We start from the raw sequence: 21963 nt of genomic DNA, 5'->3' as shown, positions 1-21963 counted from the left end.
TCTCCCAGTGATTTGTAAAGAAATGGATCGCAGTGACTGACAGTTGAAGCTTCCTAGCTGCAGATACTGTGATCAGAAGTCTGTAGTATGAAGCAAGATTCAAGGCTTACTGAGTTTTAGTTTATTTTATTATATATATTCTCCCTGGGCTCTCCAAAAAACGTAAATTCAGGTTTAAGCCTAGTTTTTCAGTATTATGAAGGGGTTTGCTTACATTGCCACGATAACTTGTGCTGCAGACCTAATCACCTAATGGCCTGCTGACCATCCTGGAAGATCCCTCAGACCTCAGTTCACAGTTAATAAGGCTCTCATGTTTATCAAAGATCATCTATAGCAGTGGCATTCTATCAGGGCAAGCACGTCATGCAGAGCTTGTCATGTGAGCTTTAAAAATAGACATCAATTAAAACCTGCTAAAGTAGCTGCTGCAGTTGGATTTATATTTCTCTCACAGCTGTGCTTTTTATCACTTTTCTTACTTTCATATTGGGTAGCAAAAACTAGCATGTTTTATGGTTGTTGTTGTTTGTGTGTGTGTGTGTGTGTGTGTGTGTGTGTGTGTGTGTGTGTGTGTGTGTGTGTGTGTGTGTGTGTGTGTGTGTGTGTGTGTGTGTGTGTGTGTTTCAGCTGGCTGCAATTATTTTTAAAGCACCTTTGTTGTTGTATGAACCAAATAATGTGTCTAAAATATTCTCTTAGTTTAACAGGTTCTTTGATTAAACTGCAGCTTGTAAAATGTGCATCTAACGTGTTTCCATTTCAGTGAATTATTTGTAGTTTGTTACATTTTAGATGTAGAATGATGACTCACAGTTGATGATCACATAAAAACCAACATCCCTTGTCTGCCATTTGAAAACTAAGCAAAACCTAAATCCAGGGTGTTTTTGTAGCAAAGGCAGATGAATTGTTGTGAAAATCTAAACAAACTGCACTGAATGGTCATGGTCCACCCTTGCTTCTAGAATCATCACTTAAACACAAAGCTTTCATGCAACTAACATAAATCTGCAGACAGAAACACTGATCAGGAGTCTTTAACTGAGGTTTTCTGCATGATGTCTGTAAACAGTCTGTGTCAGTGTTTATTTCAGAAACTATCAGAGGTTCAGGACATAATGTCACCCATCTTTAAAACTATATCTCTAAACTCTGGAGCTTGAAAAAAGGCGACTGGACTTTTTTTGTTTCGTGAAGATGTTTCACCTCTCATCCAAAAGGCTTCTTCAGTTCTCAGCTTTTCTGAGAATTGAAGTTCTCTATAGCTCTAAACATAAAATACATAAAACAAACACATAAACCTGAGCAGATTAAAAAATGAAGCAACTGAAGAAGAATCCCTGTTATTGCTGAACTGGTGACTGCTGATTATATTAGACATTCTTTTAACTTGGTTTATAAACAAACTGGCTGCTGGTGAAATATACTGACATCTCTACAAACCTGAACTAAACATTAAACTAGTGAAATAAAATAAAATATTGTAAAATAAAACTGGGGGTTACTGGGTTAGATTAATTGGTGATTCTAAATTGCCCATAGGTGTGAATGTGAGTGTGAATGGTTGTCTGTCTCTATGTGTTAGCCCTTGCAACAGGCTGGCAACCTGTACAGGGTGTACCCCGCCTCTCGCCCTATGACAGCTAGGATAAACTCCAGCCCCTCTGTGACCTTGAACAGGATGCGCAGAAGAGAATGGATGGATGGATAAAACAAAACTAAGTTAATAATTATTAATACATTTAAAAAATTGTAAAAAAAAAAAAAAGAAATCTCATCATTGTGGGTATAGAAAACATTCACAGGGAAAGGAAGCCAAAGGGGCCACCCTGTGGCCAAACACAGACATGACAACAAGAAAAACAAACTGCAAACAAACAGCTGAAAATACTTCATGTTGAAGATGCTTTGTCATACTTTGTCATACTAAGAAAGGAGACACATGAAACCAAGTCTCACAATAATGAAGCTAATCCATTTATACTGTTTGAGATGATGGATAGAAATCAAAATTATGTAACATATATGCCTTTATGTCAGGTCTGTGCCTTGCAGCAAAAGCAGCCTTTACATGAACTCACTGACCTTTTCTCTAAGGAGGATCTGTGGGTACTGGGACATGCTGGGGCAGAGGGGACTGAAGCTGAAGACATGGGACCCAAGATTATCAAAGAAAACAAAACATAACAGGAATAATGGGAGAAGGAAAGGAAGGAGTGTAGTTACTGTTCACTGCAAATGACTATGAGGTTACAGAAGCACCATCTTTTAACTGTGAGCAGGTAGAATGGGGTGATTTTGACCAGACTAAGGCTGGGGCACTGCACTCTGAATTATGAGTGAGCATCCTGATGGAAAACAAGCATGTGGAGAGGCAGAAAATGTTAAGCATGGTTTGATTGTTGGCTCCAGCTATGCTGCAGAAAGAAAACTCATCTTGGATTATCAGAGAGTCATAAATTGTATATTCATATTTCTGCAAAGTTCCGGACTTTATGTGAGGACTCTCTGACCTGAAGAGGGCAGCAAAGCGTTTTTAATGCATCTCTTCTGCTTCAAATCCAATGGAAGAAGAGGAAGAACGGAAGTGACGCGACTCTAACTACCAAACGATGTCAGTTCAGTGTTTGAGAGTTTATCAGGCAGAGATTAACTGCTGCTGCTGAAGAAACCCTCTCGGAGGTTAAGAAACGATCGTCCAGTATGAGGATGAGATCAGCCGGACACCCGAGATAAAGTCACACAGCAGGTATGAAAAACTGTGATGTCTCAGAGACTCATGTAGGACCTGATCAGAGCTCGGATTATAATCCAGGAGCAGCCAATAACACAGCGCGTCTCTTTTTTAACGGTAAACTTTTAGTATTGAACATTCAGTGAGAGTGACTTTAGTGGAAGATGACTCTACACGATCAGATCAGAGACCGTGAGAGGAAGCTTCATCTGTCTCTGCCACTCAGCCCCGTGCAGCTCTCCGGAGGCAGAAGAGTCCTCTGCCGTCAGTGGAGCTCCTCACCCCCGTCTGCACTCCCAGACCTCCCGTGGTGGAGGAAGGCAGAGGCCCGTGTTTCGCCAAAAAGGGATTTCCGATGTTTCCCCGTGTTTTCTTTGTGTAATACCTTTACTTATATTGGTAAATAGACTGTTATTAACGGGATTTACGGGATGGCTATGCATAAAATAAAGAAATGACCTGTTTAGCTGTTCAGCTCTTCCACCTCCAGCTCAGCCTCTTGTGTTTTTGTCAGAGCCACCGTTTCCAAACCTGCTTTTAACAGCTTTTAATGTTTTTAATGTTCTTAACAAAGCAGGTCAATCATTCATTTTCTCATAAAATATCCCCGTTAATTTAGTTTTGAGTGTAAGTGATCCAGTTTGTCATCTTGTGCAGAGATGCGTGTACATTCTGTATGATTAGACTCATTTTGACGACAGAAGTTTCATATTGTATATGAAACTTCTGTCGTCAGAAGAACAGTGCTTACTTACAGTGTAAGCACTGTTTGTCAATAACCACCATCTGCCTCTGTAAAAAGAAATCTACTTGAAGTGTTATTTATATTGTATATACATTTTTACAGAGGCAGATGGTGGTTATTGACAAACAGTGCTTACACTGTAAGTAAGAAATCGATCTATTATAAACACAAGGAATTCATTTCTGAATTACTGACCACTCCATTTAATTTGTGATTGGTAATCTGACTACTGTTTTATGAAAGAAGTAAAAATCTGAACCCAGCCTTTAATATAATTCTATATTTTTACTTGAGTACAATCTAAATATTTTACTTTTAATTAATATTACACTATTAATAATGACAACTTTTTTACACAGTTGACAGCTGTGAATTTGTATTTTGAAAATGATGAAAATAAATCAAACACTGCTAAGTGTTACAGCTTTAATCAGAAATCAGAAAATGAATGTGCCCCTCCAAGAGACGGCAGCTATGTTCCAGCCATTGTTATTAGTTTAAAAACTGCTTCTGTGTTCATTAAGCACTGATTAAGTTCCTCAAATTAACACACCCTTTCACTGGCTGCACAATATGAATACCAAAGAGTGTCCTTCATATTGTATGTTGTTCTCCCACAATCATGACTCACTTAATTCCCTGTAGGAAAATCAGGAGCCGTCTGTTTCTTGTTTGGGTGGCTCTGCACTGCTAAGTTGGATATGATGTGACCAACTGATGGTGCAGTATCCCCAGTGGGTCACGTGCTGGGTCCAGCTGGATGAGTGGTGTCTTGTTTTGGTTACTTTTTTAAATTGTTTGGCCTCCCTCATACAGTAATTCCCTACCATGAGACCATGTGTCTCCCAACACCCTTACTTGTCTTTTCTTTTTCCATTCAAATTATATTTATGGCGCAAGGAAATGGTTATATTTTAAATAATCTTGCAAAAAAAATTTTTTTTTCTTCTTTTTCTTCTTCTCTTAATTTCACTCATTTGTGAGCAACATGCTGGAATATATTTACCCAAATGTGTGTTTTCCTGTCATCACATTAGTAAAGTTTTTCTTGTGTCCCTTTGCTCCTCAAGACATCACACAGCAACATGAAGTGTGAGGAGGAGGAGGGTCTGGATGACCAGCAGGTCTGTAACCAGGAGAGGAACTCCAGTCTGGACCAGGAGGACTCAGATTCTTCACAGATTAAAGAGGAACGGGAGGAACTCTGGACCAGTCCGGAGGGAGAGCAGCTTGTAGTGAAGCAGGAGGCCGAAGGCATCATCGTCTGGACCGGGGAAGAGCGTCTCAGACTGCTGGATACAATCTGGAAACCTGAAATAAAGTTGCATAACAAAGGTATTTAAAACTGTAATGATCTTAAATAAATAAATACAACACATGGAGGATCCTAAATCAAGCTTAAATTTACTTTTATTTTTAGGGGCACAGGAAGAATTTATGACCCACTGCAACACATTTAAAAGACCACATTACAAACTGTTTATCAACATATACTAGTTGAATCACATGTTACCTACCGATTAGCTCATGTTGAATTTAATGGCTCAGAAAGTTGACAAAGGACCATGTTTACCACTGTGTAGCAACTGCTCTTCTTTTTGAAATTTTATTTTTGGGCTTTTTGCCTTTATTTTATAGTAGCAGTGACCAGCAGATATGAAAGAGGGACGCTCCATCTAGCCATATGGGCTAACCCACTGCCCACAGGCATCTGCTGTTCTTTGAACAACAGTCTATAAACATCTGGGAATGGAGGAGACTGGTTTCTGGACTTTTTGGAGATGAATGTTGCCCCATTCTTGTCTGATAGAGGATTCTAGAGGATGGTGGTGTTTCTGAGTCATGTTCACATTTGGCTTCTTCTTTGCATGATAAAGATTTAACTTGCATTTGTGGATGGCACAGTGAACTGTGTTCACAGACAGTGATTTCTGGAAGTGTTTCTGAGCCTGTGCAGCAATTTCAATGACAGAATCAGGCCTGTTTTTAATGCAGTGCTACCCGAGGACCCAAATAGATTATTTTTTTGTACTTTAGATGATGAAATATTTGGAGCCTTTACAGTTTTACATTGAGGAACATTATTCTGAAATTGTTCCACAATTTATAGATGCAGTTTTTGTATATTGGTGAACCTCTGTTCATCTTTATATCTGAGAAACTCTTCCTCTCTAAGTTGCTCTTTTTTTTGTCCCAGCATCTAACATGTGTTGCTGCCATCAAATTCAGTTGTCTCAGTGGAAATATTTGAAATGTTTTCTGTGTTTTATTGTGAATAAAATATCAGTTTATGAGTTTCGGAAATCATTGCATTTTGCAATGAGGGCAATGGCTTTGGTGGACCGATGGATCTTTGGCCGTATGTTCTGGACACTCAGGGCAAGAGAGGAGCTGAGCTGTCAACTGATCACCACCTGGTGGTGAGTTGGATCAGGTGTTGGGGGAGGATGTTGGACAGATCTAGCAGACCTAAACGTATAGTGAGAGTGCGCTGGGAATGCCTGGCAGAGGCCCCAGACTGCAACATCTTCAACTCCCTCCTCCAGCAGAACTCCGAGAGGCTGAGGAAATTGAGTTCAAATGAGCCATGTTCTACATTTCCATTGTTGAGGCTGCTGCTCAGAGCTGTGGCTGCAAGGTGGTTGGTGCCTGCAGTGGTGGTAATCCCTGAACCAGATGGTGGACACCAGAGGTGAGTGGAGCCACCCTGCTGAAGAAGGAGTCCAGTCAGGCTTGGTTAGCCTGTGGGACTCTGGAGGCAGCTGACGGGTACCGACAGGCCCAGTGAAACTTGGCTCGGGCAGTGGCCGAAGCAAAAACTCAGTTGTAGGGGGAGTTTGGTGAGGCAATGAAAAAAGGCTTTTGAATGGCCTCGATGTGATTCTGGCAAGCCATCAGGCAACTCGGGAGAGGAAAGCGGTCCTCTACTCACATGGTCTATAGCATTGCCGACTTCAGCTGAGGCTGCAATCAGGCGAAGGAAGGAATACTTCAAGGACCTCCTTATTCCCACGGACATGCCGTTTGTAGAAGAAGCATTCTCTGGTAATAACTCACCCATTGCTGGGGGTGAGGTCACTGAGGTGGTTAAACAGCTCTTTGGTGGCAGGGCCCGTGGGGTGGATGAGATCTGCCCTGAGTTCCTGAAGGTTCTGGATGTTGTAGGCCTGTCTTGGTTGACATACCTCTGCAACATCACGTGGAGATCTGGGGTGGTGCCATTGGATTGACAGACCGGGGTGGTGGTCCCCATCTTTAAAAAGGAAAAACCAGAGGGTGTGCTCCAGCTATCAGGGGATCACATTCCTCAGCCTTGCCTGTAAGGTCTATGCCAGTGTGCTGGAAAAGACGGTCCGTCCATTAGTTGTACCTCAGATTCAAGAGGAACAATGCGGTTCTCGTCCTGGTCATGGAATATTCAAGTGTGTGTGGGAGTTTGCCCATCCAGTCTACATGTGTTTTATGGACTTGGAGAAGGCATTCGACCACATCCCGATATCCTGTGGGAGGTGCTGCGGGACTCAGTCCCTGTATAACTGCAGTGAGAGCTTGGTCAGTATTGCCAGCAATAAGTCTGACTCATTTCCTTTGATTGGACTTCACCAGGCCTGTCCTTTATCATTGAATCTGTTCATAATTTTTAATGACTGAATTTCTAAACATAGCCAACTGGTGGAAGGCTTCCACCTTGCTAGTTTCAGAATCACATCTCTGCTTTTTGCAGATGATGTGGTCCTGTTGGCTTCATCAGTTAGTAGCCTCCAGCTCACAGTGGAACAGTTCGCAGCCAAGTGTGAAGCAGCTGGCATGAGAATTAGCACCTCTAAGTCTGAGGCCATGGTCCTCATCCGGAAGAGGGTGGAGTGCCCACTCGGGCTCAGGGCCAAGTTGCTGCCACAAGAGGAAGTATCTTAAGTATCCTGGGGTCTTGCCCACGAGTGACAGGAAAAGGAAGAAGGAGATTGACAAGACAGATTGGGGCTGCATCTGTAGTGTTGCGGATACTGCACGGGTCTATCATGGTAAAGAGGGAGCTGAACAAGAAACTGAAGCTGTCGATTTACAGGTCAATCTACATCCCTACCCTCATCTATGGTCATGACCTTTGGGTAGTGACCTGAACTAGATCAGAAATACAAGCTGCAAAAAATGAGCTTCCTCTGAAGGATGGCTGGCTTTTCCCAGCCCCGGATAAGAAGATGGATGGACTGATGGATGGATGTTAACCATAAAAATTTTTTTTGTCTGTGCTAGGATGTGGTTACCAAAAAGAAATGTTAAAGATAATCACAGAATATCGGTCTCTTACAGTATGCTTAAAATTGTTTTTGATTTAATGAGTAATGATGATCCTGAAAACATGTTGTGAAATCGGGCTGTTATCAAGACTTCTAAATTTATTTCATATTTTAATTAATGGTGGTAAGATATCCCCATCAGTGATGGGTCTTGTCTTTTGTTTTGCGATTTTTTTTTTTTTTTTTTTTTTTTTGTCCCTTCAGACTTTCCAGATCAAAAGCCCTGTGAGGAGGAGGAGGTTCTAATGGAGCAACAGGTCTGCAACCAGGAGAGGAACTCCAGTCCGGACCAGGAGGACCTGGATTCTCCACAGATTAAAGAGGAACCAGAGGAACTCTGCACCAGTCAGGAGGGAGAGCAGCTTATACTGAAGGAGGAGAGTGATGCTTTTAGGGTGAATCGTATTTATGAGGAAAGTGAAACAGAAGCAAACAGTGACCAGATCCTTTCTCGCAACTGTTTTGAAGCAGAGATCCGAGATCAGGAAGAAAGCAGGCATGTGGACTCAGGATCAACTAGAAATGGAAACACAAAGAGGAGATATCAGAAGAGAAAAAACAGAGCCGACAACCAGCCCGCATCAGATAGTCAGTGTAAAAAGTCTTTAAAATGTGACCTTTGTAGCAAAACCTTTCAGTATAAATCCAAACTGACTAAACATCTAAGAGTTCACACAGGTGAGAAACCTTATTCTTGTAGCACCTGTGGGAAAGGATTCAGTCAGATGATACACTTGAAAACTCACATGAGAATCCACACAGGTGAGAAGCCATATCCATGTAGCAACTGTGGGAGAGGATTCAGTCAGATGATACACTTGAAAACTCACATGCGAATCCACACAGGTGAGAAACCGTACTCTTGTCGTGCATGTGGGAAAAGATTTAGCGACTCATCAGCATTTAAAGCTCACATGAGAATTCACACAGGTGAGAAGCCACATTCTTGTATCATGTGTGGTAAACGATTCAGTCACAAATCAGGACTGGAAACTCACATGAGAACCCATACAGGTGAGAAGCCACACTCTTGTAGCACCTGTGGTAAAAGATTCAGTCATATGATAAACTTGAAAACTCACATGAGGATTCACACAGGTGAGAAGCCACATTCTTGTAGCACCTGTGGAAAACGATTCAGCCATATTGTGAACTTGAACACCCACATAAAAAGCCACACAGGTGAGAAGCCGTATTCCTGTAGCCTTTGCGGGAAAAGATTCATTCAGATGATACAACTGAAAGGTCACATGAGAGTTCATACAGGTGAGAAGCCCTATTTGTGTAGCACCTGTAGAAAAGGCTTTAGTGACATGATGAACTTGAAAACTCATATGAAAATCCACACAGGTGAGAAGCTGCATTCATGCTGTACATGTGGGAAAAGATTCATTCAGAGGATACACTTGAAAACTCACATGAAAACCCACACAGGTGAAAAGCCACATTTGTGTACCACATGTGGGAAAAGATTCAGTCAGATGACACACTTGAAAAGTCACACGAGAATTCATACAAGTGTGAGAGAGCTTTCAGACGCCTGAGGGAAAATATGACCTAATATTCAGGCCAATTTGGTATTTTATGTTCACAACAGTAACAGTTGTCTGTTACACTAATTGACTCATTGCTGTGATGCATATTTTTCTGAATTGCACTTTCTTATATTGTTTCTTTGATTTACACATACCGTATTTTCCAGCCTATAAGTCGCACTTTTTTTCATAGTTTTGCCGGGGGTGCGACCTATACTCCGGAGCGACTTATATGTGAAATTATTAACACATGAACCAAAATACTCCAGCCACTTGACATCTCCGTGAACGGGAGCTTTAAGGCAGTCTTGCGTAACCTGTGGGAGCAGTGGATCATGGATGGAGAGCACAGCTTCACGGCAACTGGGAGAATGCGCCACCCAACTTTCCTGGAAGTCATTGGATGGATCAACAAAGCATGGGTTTCAGTGACAACCGAAACCATCCTGTCAGGATTCAGAAAGGCCGGAGTAATTGGAACTGCAACTAACGACGAGTCTGACGAAAGCGACACAGAAGAGGAAGTGGCGCTTCGTCTACGTATGGAGTGTGCGGAGTTGTTTAGAAGCGACACCGAGGATGAAGCATGTTCTTTTTACGCTATGGTTATCTGAATAACTGTTAATGTTACGTTAACATACCAGACACGTACTCAGTTCGTTGTGCGTCATGTAGCTGAATGTGTTACATTAGCATAACGTAGGCATAACCGTGTTCGCCCTGTTCTTTAATCCATTATTATTTTAACTTGCCTTTCAAGATGGAATTTCTGCTCTGGGTCTCGGATTCTATCAAATTAACCCCCCATGCGACTTATAGTCCAGTGCGACTTATAGTCCGGAAAATACGGTAAGCATTAATTGTAAACTTCTTTAACTTCTCATACTAATCAGCTTTATTATAGAAGAACATAAAAATGTGTTTTTTGTCACTTGTTGCTTTTTACAGCAAAGATTTATTTCCTCTGTCATTCTGCTTTTATTACAAACGATTAAAAGCATAAAAGCAGCATAAATAACACAAAAAAATCACTTTGTGTTTTGATGTTTACTTACATGAAAGTTGCAGTGAAGGGTTATCCGTTTTTTAAAATTCAAATAAAGACTTCATTACAATTTTTTGTAACTAATTTTTCTCTGAGGGAAGCAAAACAACAATTCAATTCAATTCAATTTTATTTATATAGCGCCAAATCACAACAAACAGTCGCCTCAAGGCGCTTTGTATTGTGGGTAAAGACCCTACAATAATACAGAGAAAACCCAACAGTCAAAACGACCCCCTATGAGCAGCACTTGGTGACAGTGGGAAGGAAAAACTCCCTTTAACAGGAAGAAACCTCCAGCAGAACCAGGCTCAGGGAGGGGCAGTCATCTGCCGCGACCGGTTGGGCTGAGGAGAGAGAAAAGACATGCTGTGGAAGAGAGCCAGAGATTAATAACAATTAATGATTAAATGCAGAGTGGAGTATAAACAAAGTAACTAAGGTGAATGAGAACAAACAGTGCATTATGTGAACCCCCCAGCAGCCTAGGCCTATAGCAGCATAACTAAGGGATGGTTCAGGGTCACCTGATCCAGCCCTAACTATAAGCTTGACAACAGAGTGCTCTACCTCATTTCATGCATTTTTCTTTGTCTGACACTATTTCATATAAATTGAGATACTTTTATTAAAGGAAATATGTTCAATCCTAGAAATTATTATTGGACAGTCTGTGTTCCAAGTATAGTCAACTTACAGATATTCTATAATTCTATCATTGAGAAATATTCGTTTTTTTTTTTGTTTTGTTTTGGGTTTTTTTTTTGGGGGGGGGGGGGGGGGGGGGGGTTTCTTTTTCACACTTTTGTTGATCCAAATGTTTGTTGACACATGAATTCATCTCTCAAATGCTGACGCTGACTAAACAATAGGAAAACTTTGCCTGTCTTACTGTCACGTTGGAAGAAGATGTACTTAGTCCCCTTCGTCCCTTTTGGGACATAAGGCTGCACTACCTGAAGAAGACGTGCAAAATAATATAAGGCACCAAAGCATTAGCTTGTTCCATTATCCAACTTTCTCAATGAAGTATAACACAAACCGGAAATGGGGAAAGTTCGCCTTCTAAATAAAAGTTGTACCTTTTGAAATATGTTGGCTGCAAAAGTAAAATTTAAAAAGATCTGAACCACATTGTAACACACAGAGAGGGTGCGCTGACTTAGCAAAATAAAAGAGTTATTCTGACTCCCATCACTTCTTGTTTGCAGTCTGCTGGGTCAGCTCTGGTGCATGACACCAACTCCTTACAGTCATCCTCTCCTCCTGCCATGCACACTCGGTCCCAACTCACTGCTGCATAAAATGGAGAGGCAGTCAATTTGTCCTAGCTGTTCCAGCCAACCTCTCCTGCCACCATCCCCTGTAGCCACTGCACCACCCCTCACCTGCAGTTGAGCCACAAACCACACCCCGCCGCTACATACCCCATTATCCGACAGGTCGGGGTGCCTTCCCACCTAACCTACCCCCGGTGCCCTGGTCTTTCAGTATCTCCTTAGGGCCACTGACTTGGGAGATGACCTGAAGCAGTGCCTGCACCACACTCTTTGCAGAAATGCTGTACAGCGGCACTGCATTTGGATATCGTGTTGCAGAATCCACTGCAACAAAAAGAAAATGATATCTGTGTTCACTCCAGTGGAATGGCCCGATGAGCTCAATGCCGATACACTCAAATTGGACCTCCATTAATGGTAACAGGTGGGGTGGCTGGCTGGTTTGCTAACTGGCAGTTCCTATCAGTCATGCGCACACCCTCATACATTGTCCCACCAGTTTATTAAACCCAGACCAATCCGTCCCAAGAACTAAGGCATTTATGTTTAATTTTCACCAGCATCATGGCATATTTGTGAATGACACCATGTACACACTTAATCTCCACCCATTCTGTTTCCAACAATACCCCAAGCCAAACCAGGATTTGGCAGACCAGGGTCTGCAAACAGCCTGAGTCCACCATAGCCAGATGAACTCTCCCTATGGAAGTGCTCTGGCCATCAGCATATCCAGGACACCTGCCCCTGCATTTGTTCAGCTTCCTGTGAATGGGAAGCAGCACCTGTAGCTGTTGGGACCTGAAGAGGAAGAGCAGATGGAACAGAGTTAGTGGATATGCATGCTGGTGGTTATGCCACAGCCAAAGATGGGCCACAAGAGCAGCAAAGAGCCTTTTCCTCACCGCCTGCTGGGAGTGCTGGATCTTCCAGCTGCACTGCAAGATGATTCTCCCACAGCACTCCAGCATCTGCAGTTCCCCGTCTGACGGCCCCGGCTGTAGCCACCTGGCTGCAGTGTGCCTGAGCCACTGGGCATAGGCAAATGGCTGATCTCTCATCTCCATCTGATATTTGTGGAAGTGACAGGAGTGGTCCTTAGACCAGCTGGGAATGACCCAGCCAGTCTAACAGCATCTGACAGATGTAACCAAAACTGCCCCGCAACAATACCAGAGGTGGGCACAGCTTCGCTATTTGCACCTCCCCCAACAGTATGAGCAGCAGCCACACTGCCCACTCAATCTCTGTCACACCCTGTCACTTTTTCACATCCTATGGGTGAATCAGCTTGAGTGACATGAGGGTTGTGTTGATAATGGAACAAGCTAATGCGTCAGTACGCTGGATTGTGTTGCACATCTTTGTCGATTATTTAGGAAGACTAGCCCACTGCAACTTCAATGCACTTCAGTGATCTTGCTGCAATTAAGTTTATCATTAACCAGTTAATGGGGCCATCTCCATGGTTACAGATGATGCACAAGAGGTGCAGATTAGCTTGATGGCATGTTACTCAAAACATGGTTTATAAACTTTCATCATACCTTAGAGAGTGTACAGCAACTGAGAGGCACAAGACTTTGGAGACCCTCTAGTGTCCTAGAGCCCAAAATACGAACTCCTGTAATACGCTGACCTCCTTTGGCCTCCATATTTGAAGGAGTCACTATAAACAACCTGCTAAAAGCAGCATCGAGCATAAATTTCAGAATGTGTCCTTTCTGTTATTGGAAACTAAGAATGCTTGATTTGTCTCATCTACACTCTTCCAGTGGAAAATATCATAAGGCTTTGTTAAATATCATTATTAGCAGAGTTTTGTATTCCTCATTTGAGATCTTCATTTGGGTTTCTTTTTTCAGTATGACTGATTGCAATAAAGTAAAAAGAGAAAGATTCTTATGTCATAAAGGGAAACTCGTGAAGCATGGAGTAAAATTCTGCTTATAGAAAAATGGTTGAAAACATTTCCTTTAACAAAAATGAAGTAAAATGCATATACACTGCTCAAAAAAATAAAGGGTGCACTCAAATAACACATCCTAGATCTGAATGAATGAAATATTCTCATTGAATACTTTGTTCTGTACAAAGTTGAATGTGCTGACAACAAAATCACACAAAAATCATCAATGGAAATCAAATTTATTAACCAATGGGGGCCTGGATTTGGAGTCACACACAAAATTAAAGTGGAAAAACACACTACAGGCTGATCCAACTTTGATGTAATGTCCTTAAAACAAGTCAAAATGAGGCTCAGTATTGTGTGTGGCCTCCACGTGCCTGTATGACCTCCCTACAACGCCTGGGCATGCTCCTGATGAGGTGGCGGATGGTCTCCTGAGGGATCTCCTCCCAGACCTGGAATAAAGCATCCGCCAACTCCTGGACAGTCTGTGGTGCAACGTTGGTGGATGGAGCGAGACATGATGTCCCAGATGTGCTCAATCAGATTCAGGTGTGGGGAACGGGCGGGCCAGTCCATAGCTTCAATGCCTTCATCTTGCAGGAACTGCTGACACACTCCAGCCACATGAGGTCTAGCATTGTTCTGCATTAGGAGGAACCCAGGGCCAACCGCACCAGCATATGGTCTCACATGGGGTCTGAGGATCTCATCTCGGTACCTAATGGCAGTCATGCTACCTCTGGCGAGCACATGGAGGGCTGTGCGGCCCTCCAAAGAAATGCCACCCCACACCATTACTGACCCACTGCCAAACTGGTCATGCTGAAGGATGTTGCAGGCAGCAGATCGCTCTCCACGGCGTCTCCAGACTCTGTCACGTCTGTCACATGTGCTCAGTGTGAACCTGTGTGAAGAGCACAGGGCGCCAGTGGCGAATTTGCCAATCCTGGTGTTCTCTGGCAAATGTCAAGCATCCTGCACGGTGTTGGGCTGTGAGCACAACCCCCATCTGTGGATGTCTGGCCCTCATAACATCGGTTTCTAACCGTTTGTGCAGACACATGCACATTTGTGGCCTAATTTTGCAGGGCTCTGGCAGTGCTCCTCCTGTTGTCTATTCCATTTGCACAACAGCATGTGAAATTGATTGTCAATCAGTGTTGCTTCCTAAGTGGACAGTTTGATTTCACAGAAGTTTGATTTACTTGGAGTTATATTGTGTTGTTTAAGTGTTCCCTTTATTTTTTTGAGCAGTGTATTCCCAGTTGCCTTTTATTCTGTGGCTCTGATTTCTGTTTTCCCCACAATCTCCCACCGAGGCTGGACCCCAGGAGAGTTAATTGACTGAACTGTCTCGGTTGAAGTTACTCCACAGTTTCCAGCACTGAAGTGTTTCAGAACGTTTTTGTTGTTCAAACTCTTGTCTCCCATCTTCCCCATGGTCCCTGAATGCAGCATCAGTGTGATATTACAGATATTGAAATCTCTTTTTGCTGCTGCTGCTGAAGGCTCAGTGAAGGTTTTCCATGTCTTCCTACTACAGGTTAACAACTGAAATCTGACAACTGATGCTCAACACAAGAGGGCGCCTTCATCCTTCTAACAGGGCTGTAGAGAAGGCAGCTCAGCTCAGTTTGTTTTCATCAAACCCTTTATAATAAAGTACATTGTATCATAAATTATGGTAAACGGTATCAGATCATAATTGGTGATTTAGTTTGGAGCTGTATCATCTAACACTGTAGAAACATTTCCTTCAGCTTCAACACAGTCTTAAAAACAGAACAGGAGTGTGAGTGTGGCGTCTGTAAGGCAGGTAAGCATGTTGTGATGGTCTGCTCCAACTGTGCTGCAGAAAGAAACCTTAAACATGAGGAACTGTCAGGACATCACAGACTGTTCCTTAAATGTCTTTAACCTTCACATCAAGCACCTTGAGGTGACTGTTTGTTGTGATTTGGCACAATATGAATAAAAGTGAATTGAATTTATTTTATTTTCCTTGTTTTCAGAGCACTAAGCCCCTGTACAGCTCAGTATAGTTAGTTTGCATTGTTAATATAATTTGTGTAGTTGATACCTCCATTGTTTGGACTCTATCTATCTATCTATCTATCTATCTATCTATCTATCTATCTATCTATCTATCTATCTATCTATCTATCTATCTATCTATCTATCTATCTATCTATCTATCTATCTATCGAGAGTCATAAATTCTGAAACGTACCAGAAGAGGGCAGCAGTACACCTCATAGATGATTCTAGTCTGCCGGAAATGCAATAGAAGAAGGTGGAAACGGAAATGACGCGACTCTTACTACTCACCGTCTCCAGTTCAGTATCCGAGAGTTTAAGGAGGGATTAACTGCTGCAGCCGAAGAGACCTCGGAAATTTAAAAAAGGAAACTGTTGGCGCAGACTACTGAACATCCGAGATAAAGTTATACATACAGGTACATACAACTGTGACGGTGTCCGTGAACTAACAGGAACGCAGCTCAGGTAGGACCCTGTCGGAGCTCAGGTTTGAGGTTAACAGACTGGAATCAGGCATGTTTTTATATAAATAACCAAGTTCCTCTTTTTAAATGGTAAATTTCTACTACTGGACATCCGGCGAGAGAAAGCAACTTTACGAGAAGGAGATTTTACACGTTAAAATCACAGACGGGGGGCAGAAGCTGGGTGGGTCCAAAAATACCTCCTATTGTTTCATTTCCCCAACTGCTTTTCTTTGGCCTCGATGGAAAACGTAACGGGGTCCATAAAAGTTATGAAGGAGAAATGATAAGCGCTTTAAAAAGAGAACTACTCTATGGAAAAGGGAAAGAATGAGGCCAGATTTACCCCCGGTCTTCGGTAGGAAAACAAACATTCGAGCACTGCCGCCTGACCGCCCATGTCCGCGGCATCCATTCTTCGCCTGTACTCCAGCACTCCACTGGTCTGAAAAGTCGCTAAGTTGGCAACTATAAGTTGGCAATGTATATACTGTGAATGACCCCTTACTTGAAGCCATTTTAAAGCTTTATCTTTGGGTGAAGTGATGAACATGCAGTTGAACAGGTGTACCTAATAAAGTGACCGGTGAGTATATGTATGTGTATGGAGAATAATCCATTCAGTTTATTGCTTCTATGTTCATTACGCACTTCTCATTTCATCAAAAACCAGATGTGTGTGCAAACTGCTCCTCTCACATCTTGCGTGCACACTTTGCTCGTCATGTGATTTTTTTCTTTTTCCTTTTTTCCTTTTTTGTCGTGCAGTCACATTGACTCAGTGACACAGTAAACACGGAGGCTGCAGTGAGTGGGAGCATGACGGAGAGGGGCATCATGTTGGGCTGTGAACTGAAATAATTTGAACTGTGATGGAAAGCTAGTCGAACCACTAGTTCATACAAACTCATGAAAAAAAACACAAAACAGCACCCCCCCAGGCAGAGTATCAGATCACATTTATTACCACATTTTGCAGTATCACACACCACAGTCACAATCTTTGTCTGTATTATTGTATCATTTATTGTAGTATTAGTAACATGCAGTTTCCACTGTTATCAATGCTCTGTACTGATATTAGTTGTCATATACCTACAAAGTACTGTTGATGTATTTTGAATATTGTTAATAACTATTTAATTTACGTTATTATTTACAATCACCTATTTATTTATTTATTTTTCATATTTATCTTGTTTAGGTGCTCCTGAAGCATTTGTACACTCCAAGATCGACGCCCTCAAGAACTCCCACAGCAACATGAAGTGTGAGGAAGAGGAGGGTTTGGATTACCAGCAGGTCTGTAACCAGGAGTGGAAGTCCAGTCTGGACCAGGAGGATCCAGAACCTCCTCAGATCAAAAAGGAAGAGGAGGAATTCTGGACCAGTCAGGAGGTGGAGCCGCTTGTAGTGAAGCAGGAGGCCGAAGACATCGTCGTCTGGACCGGGGAAGAGCAACTCAGACTGCTGGACAACATCTGGAAACGTGAAAGAGACTTACACAGCATAGGTATGTAAAACTGTGATGATGATGATGATATAAAACAGTAAAAAGGTATGATATTAATCAGAGTGCCAAGTTACTTTTAGAGGTTGAGGATCAGTTTAAGGGCCACCTGTGATGCACAGCATTAATGCATCTCTTTTCTAAACTGTTGACATTAAACCTCCACTTTGCATCACTCAAAGGGGAAACAGGCTTACATTGTAGAGTTTATATTTTACTGCAGCATTTTATCTCATTGCACTACTTTGCTTACTAAACTTAAATTATTTTAACGTGTTAACTGGCCACACCGTCAAGTCCCATCCACAGGATGTATATAGTGCTTCCGAATTTGCAGCCTCATACTGCCACAATAACACTACAGTCCACCATTACGACAGTTTTATAGGACAGGCTGGACCCTTCCCTTTTTTAATCGACACCTCATTCGGCCAATCATGTTAAGAAATGGATTTTACAGAGCCATTAATAACCAGAGAGCGTCACTTAGCTTCTCTGTACATGCCCCAATCTTATGTATAGCCAATAAAATTTCTGACGTGGATATATGGCACCTTGGGGTTTATTTTGACATGAATGCGTAAGCTTCCTGCACAATCAGTGTGTCCTCCGTGCATGAAACTGAGCAGCAAGTCAGAGTCTGTGCGCCCTAGACAATACTTTTTCTCAACAATGGATTGTCAGAACGTGTCAAAAACAGGATATATTTCTTCAACGAAGTGACAAAATAACTCATGAGAGCGGATTATTATTTATTAGAGGACTTCATCGCTGATTCGACTGGTTTTACGGCTGCAGAATCCCACAAACGAAGAGCTGTTACTCACAGAAGGAGATTCTAGTAAGTGTAACTTTTTTTTTTCAGCTCGTCTCTCATATGTCATTTAGATGTAAATATGTATGTAATGGTGTGCTTGACAAGCTCCTTTACACGGAAAATATCACCATACGAATGTGTTGTGCCACTTATATTGTGGGTGTGCGTGATTGTGTGTGCTTGCCTGCTTTACATATGGAAATTTACAAGTGTGAGAGTGGTATTTAGGGGCAGTGGGAGGTGTATTATGGGGCTTTCACCGGGTTCTTTTATTACGTCCGCTTCACCTGGTGAAAGGACAGGATGAGGAGGACAACGACTCAGAGCTTTGTTTATTGATATTTAGTGCGACCGCATCGTCGACATTTCGGAGAGGAAAAATGGCAGAACAGGCCGCCGGCAAGACAAAGTCTAGCACAAAGGAGGTTATAGAATCGCTCACACGGAGGGAGAGCGACGTCTCAGCATCAGAGGTTTCTGATTCAACTGATGAGCCAACATCTGAAGATGATCCACTTTTTGATGGAGATGACCAGTAAGTGTCTAAAGTTTTACAAAAAGATTTTATTTTATTATTCCCTATAGATAAATATAAATGCTTTGCTTTGTGTAAGTTGTTTTGTCGAGGATTGTTTTTCATTCTATTTGTATATGTAGTGTTTACATTTAGTCTAGCTTTTTTTTTTTGATACACCATTTATTTATTTTGGTTGTGTGAGGGACTCACTGAAAATAGACTGTTGTTTTTGTAAATGAAGGCCTAACGTTTTCCTTCTTTTAAAAATTAGGGCAACCTCTGATCATAAGTGGGAGCCAGCCAAACAGAGCATGGAAGATGCTTCTTGGTCAGATGAAGAGGATCTGACACCTGCGAGTGCACGGGCCAGGAGGAGCTTTAGGAGCAGAGACAGAGGCCGGAGCAGGAGCAGCACAAGAGGGGGAAACACATCAACTCCAGCTGCAGACAGATGGCATGGTGTTGAGGTGCCGGATATAATGCCACCCCAGCCCACTTTCCGTCCATCCAGAACACCGGGAGCTCAGCTTGTAATGAGTGCTGCATATAGTGCTGTTGAGCTTTTTCAACTGTTCTTCACTGCTGATATGCTTCAGAAACTGCTGGCTAACAGCAATGAGTATGGTAGAGCATGCTGCTCAACATCATCAAGGCCTTGGACAGACATCACGATGCAGGATATGTTTGGCTTTCTGTCTGTTGTCATTTACATGGGTTTTATGCAATGCTCATCTCTATCGGACTACTGGCGAGGTGGGAAGCTGTACAGTCTGTTGTTTCCGAAGTCGGTCATGTCGCAAAGAAAGTGGATCAGGATCCTCAATGCTCTCCACCTGAGTAGTGCAGCAGAGGATTCTGCAAATGAAGCAAAAAGAGGGACACCAGAATTTGACCGACTTGGAAAAATAAAACCTCTTTACATGGAGATGAGAGAAGCTTGCCGCCGAAACTACCATCCTCGCCAGCACATAGCCATTGATGAGAGAATGATTGCATCACAACCAAGGGTTACATTTAAGCAGTATAAGAAGGGCAACCCTGTTTGCTGGGGCTACAAACTGTTTGTCCTTGTAGACTCCAGCAGCGGCTACATCTGGGACTTTTTCATTTATGATGGCAAAACTGATGGCAGCAGTGGAAAGGGTCTCGGTTATGACGCGGTAACAAAGCTTATAAACACCTCATTGCTAGGCTCAGGCTACAAACTGTTTGTGGACAATTTTTACTCTAGTCCCGCCCTGTTCCAAGATCTCATGCAGCAGAAGATCTGGGCATGTGGGACTATTAGAACAAACAGAATAGGTTACCCAAAAACAAAAGACAATGCCCTTGCTCCTACATCTCCACGTGGCACCATCCGTTGGCTTCGCACCGGCTCACTCCTCTTCATCCAGTGGCGAGACACCCAAGATGTCTTCCTCTGCTCCACAATCCACACAGCACACAGTAGTGACACAGTCACTAGGAAGGTGAAGGACAGCAATGGACACTGGACAATGAAGGACGTCTCAGTTTCTCCGGCCATCAGAGAGTACAACCAGTGCATGGGAGGAGTGGATGTCTCTGATGCACTGATTGGCTGCTATCAAGTCCCCCACAAAACCCGCAAGTGGTATAAGACATTCTTCTACCACTTCCTTGACATAGCAATAGTGAACGCTTTCCTTCTCCACAAAGAGCTCTACACTGCCAAAGGACAAGTGCCGATGTGCCAGAAGGCATTCAGGGAGACACTGGCTGAGCAGCTGATGCAGTTAGACTCTCAGGGGAGTGTTCCTAGGCCGTCTCAGCCAAGGACGTCTCAGCCACGACCGTCTCAGCCAAGGCCATCTCAGCCAAGTGACTCACAACACCGGCTTCAGTTCATCAGTGGGCACAGGTCTGAGGGTAGACTAAGATGCCGTGTATGTGGTACAAAGACTGCTGTTCAGTGTTCCACTTGTGATAAGCCATTGTGCTTTATCCCAAAAAGAGACTGCTATAACCAGTGGCACATGTACAATCCCATGTGAGGGGATGAGATGGGGGTGGTGGTGTGTGTGTTTGTCTGTGTCTGTGTCTGTGTGTGTGTGTGTGTGTGTGTGTGTGTGTGTGTGTGTGTGTGTGTGTTAGGGGCAGAATGATTCTACGTATCTGCATTTTCCTGTGTTTTCCTGTTTTATTTTTATTACTCTGAAAATAAACTCATTTATAAAAACAGTCATTTTTCTGACTTTTTTTTACAATGCACAATAGCATCATTACAATTTTATTGTTTATATGTCTATAATTATAATGAATGCACACTATCAGTGAATTTGTGCATAGCAGAGGATTCCTCTGGGTATTATCTTTCATTAGAGCCCTCATTGATGAATTTATGTTGAAGCATTGAGGAGTTACAGCCATTTGAAGTTTGTGCAATTGGCACCATATGGATAATGCCTGGACATCAACACACAAAACGATGTCCAAAGTTATTTTTTGTGCTATTTTGATCAATTTTGAAAGACAAGTAGACAAGACTTCATTCTACAGTTTTATTTTCCAGTCTATACCTACAACACTCAATGTGTAGTAACGTTGTAATAAACATGAAAATCTAGGCGAGCCAGAGATTTTCTAATTTTTTTGTGTTACAAACTTAATAGCTACATACTAATTACAGCTAAAGCATTTTTGACTGCAAAAATGAAAGATTTAGCCTGACATCTTCACAAAGGGACCAAGCTTTTTCATGTACCCCAAAAGGTTCAAGAGCAGCAGCTGATTTTCTTTGGTTATAGTTTTTAGGTGATTTTGGTTTGGCAGTCTTTATTTTTACTGTTGTAAGTTTTGAGAGTGTAATTAATGTTACAACTTGAAAATAGAATACAATACAATACAATAAAATAGAAATCCCTTTATTGTCCCACAATGGGGAAATTTCATTGTAGCAGCGGCAAGGTATTGTACAGGACACAATAAGATAAGTATAAAAACATAAAAAGAAAATATAAAATACAGGAGGTAGGGTATAAAGAATGATAAAAACTGTACACTATGTACAGTATAAACAGTATGACCAGTGTAGATGATATG

At 42.3% G+C, this 21963-nt stretch overlaps 2 protein-coding genes across 4 annotated transcripts; both read left to right on the top strand.

Moving 5' to 3' along the window:
* Positions 1-2602: 2602 nt before the first annotated feature.
* LOC115795831 (gastrula zinc finger protein XlCGF57.1-like) lies at positions 2603-15879 on the top strand. Of its 2 annotated transcripts, XM_030751943.1 has the most exons (4): positions 2603-2752; positions 4553-4817; positions 7985-8626; positions 15764-15879. In XM_030751943.1, exons 2-4 carry the CDS (start codon positions 4568-4570, stop codon positions 15769-15771), a joined length of 900 nt encoding a protein of 299 aa, XP_030607803.1. In that variant the 5' UTR covers positions 2603-2752; positions 4553-4567; the 3' UTR covers positions 15772-15879. The 2 variants fall into 2 exon arrangements, with proteins under 2 accessions (XP_030607803.1, XP_030607802.1); XM_030751942.1 differs by lacking the exon at positions 15764-15879 and having other exon boundaries at positions 7985-9591.
* On the top strand, positions 15877-21012 carry LOC115795809 (piggyBac transposable element-derived protein 4-like). Of its 2 annotated transcripts, none has more exons than XM_030751909.1 (5): positions 15877-16011; positions 17264-17572; positions 18329-18410; positions 18733-18921; positions 19175-21012. In XM_030751909.1, exons 2-5 carry the CDS (start codon positions 17323-17325, stop codon positions 20913-20915), a joined length of 2262 nt encoding a protein of 753 aa, XP_030607769.1. In that variant the 5' UTR covers positions 15877-16011; positions 17264-17322; the 3' UTR covers positions 20916-21012. The 2 variants fall into 2 exon arrangements, with proteins under 2 accessions (XP_030607769.1, XP_030607768.1); XM_030751908.1 differs by having other exon boundaries at positions 15932-16060.
* Positions 21013-21963: the final 951 nt, after the last annotated feature.

The sequence above is a fragment of the Archocentrus centrarchus genome, chromosome 17 (assembly GCF_007364275.1).
Source record: "Archocentrus centrarchus isolate MPI-CPG fArcCen1 chromosome 17, fArcCen1, whole genome shotgun sequence".
NCBI lineage: Eukaryota > Metazoa > Chordata > Actinopteri > Cichliformes > Cichlidae > Archocentrus > Archocentrus centrarchus.
The sequence above is the reverse complement of the archived record's forward strand: the minus strand, read 5'-3'. Positions and strand labels throughout refer to the sequence as shown.

Bases quoted from the DNA above. Each gene is read 5' to 3' on its own strand.
- LOC115795831 (XM_030751942.1), top strand. From the start codon at position 4,568: ATGAAGTGTGAGGAGGAGGAGGGTCTGGATGACCAGCAGGTCTGTAAC. The intron at 4,818-7,984 runs GTATTTAAAACT...TTGTCCCTTCAG, and splicing joins AATAAAGTTGCATAACAAAG to ACTTTCCAGATCAAAAGCCC.
- LOC115795809 (XM_030751909.1), top strand. From the start codon at position 17,323: ATGAAGTGTGAGGAAGAGGAGGGTTTGGATTACCAGCAGGTCTGTAAC. The intron at 17,573-18,328 runs GTATGTAAAACT...ATTATTTATTAG, and splicing joins AAGAGACTTACACAGCATAG to AGGACTTCATCGCTGATTCG. The intron at 18,922-19,174 runs GTAAGTGTCTAA...TTTAAAAATTAG, and splicing joins CTTTTTGATGGAGATGACCA to GGCAACCTCTGATCATAAGT.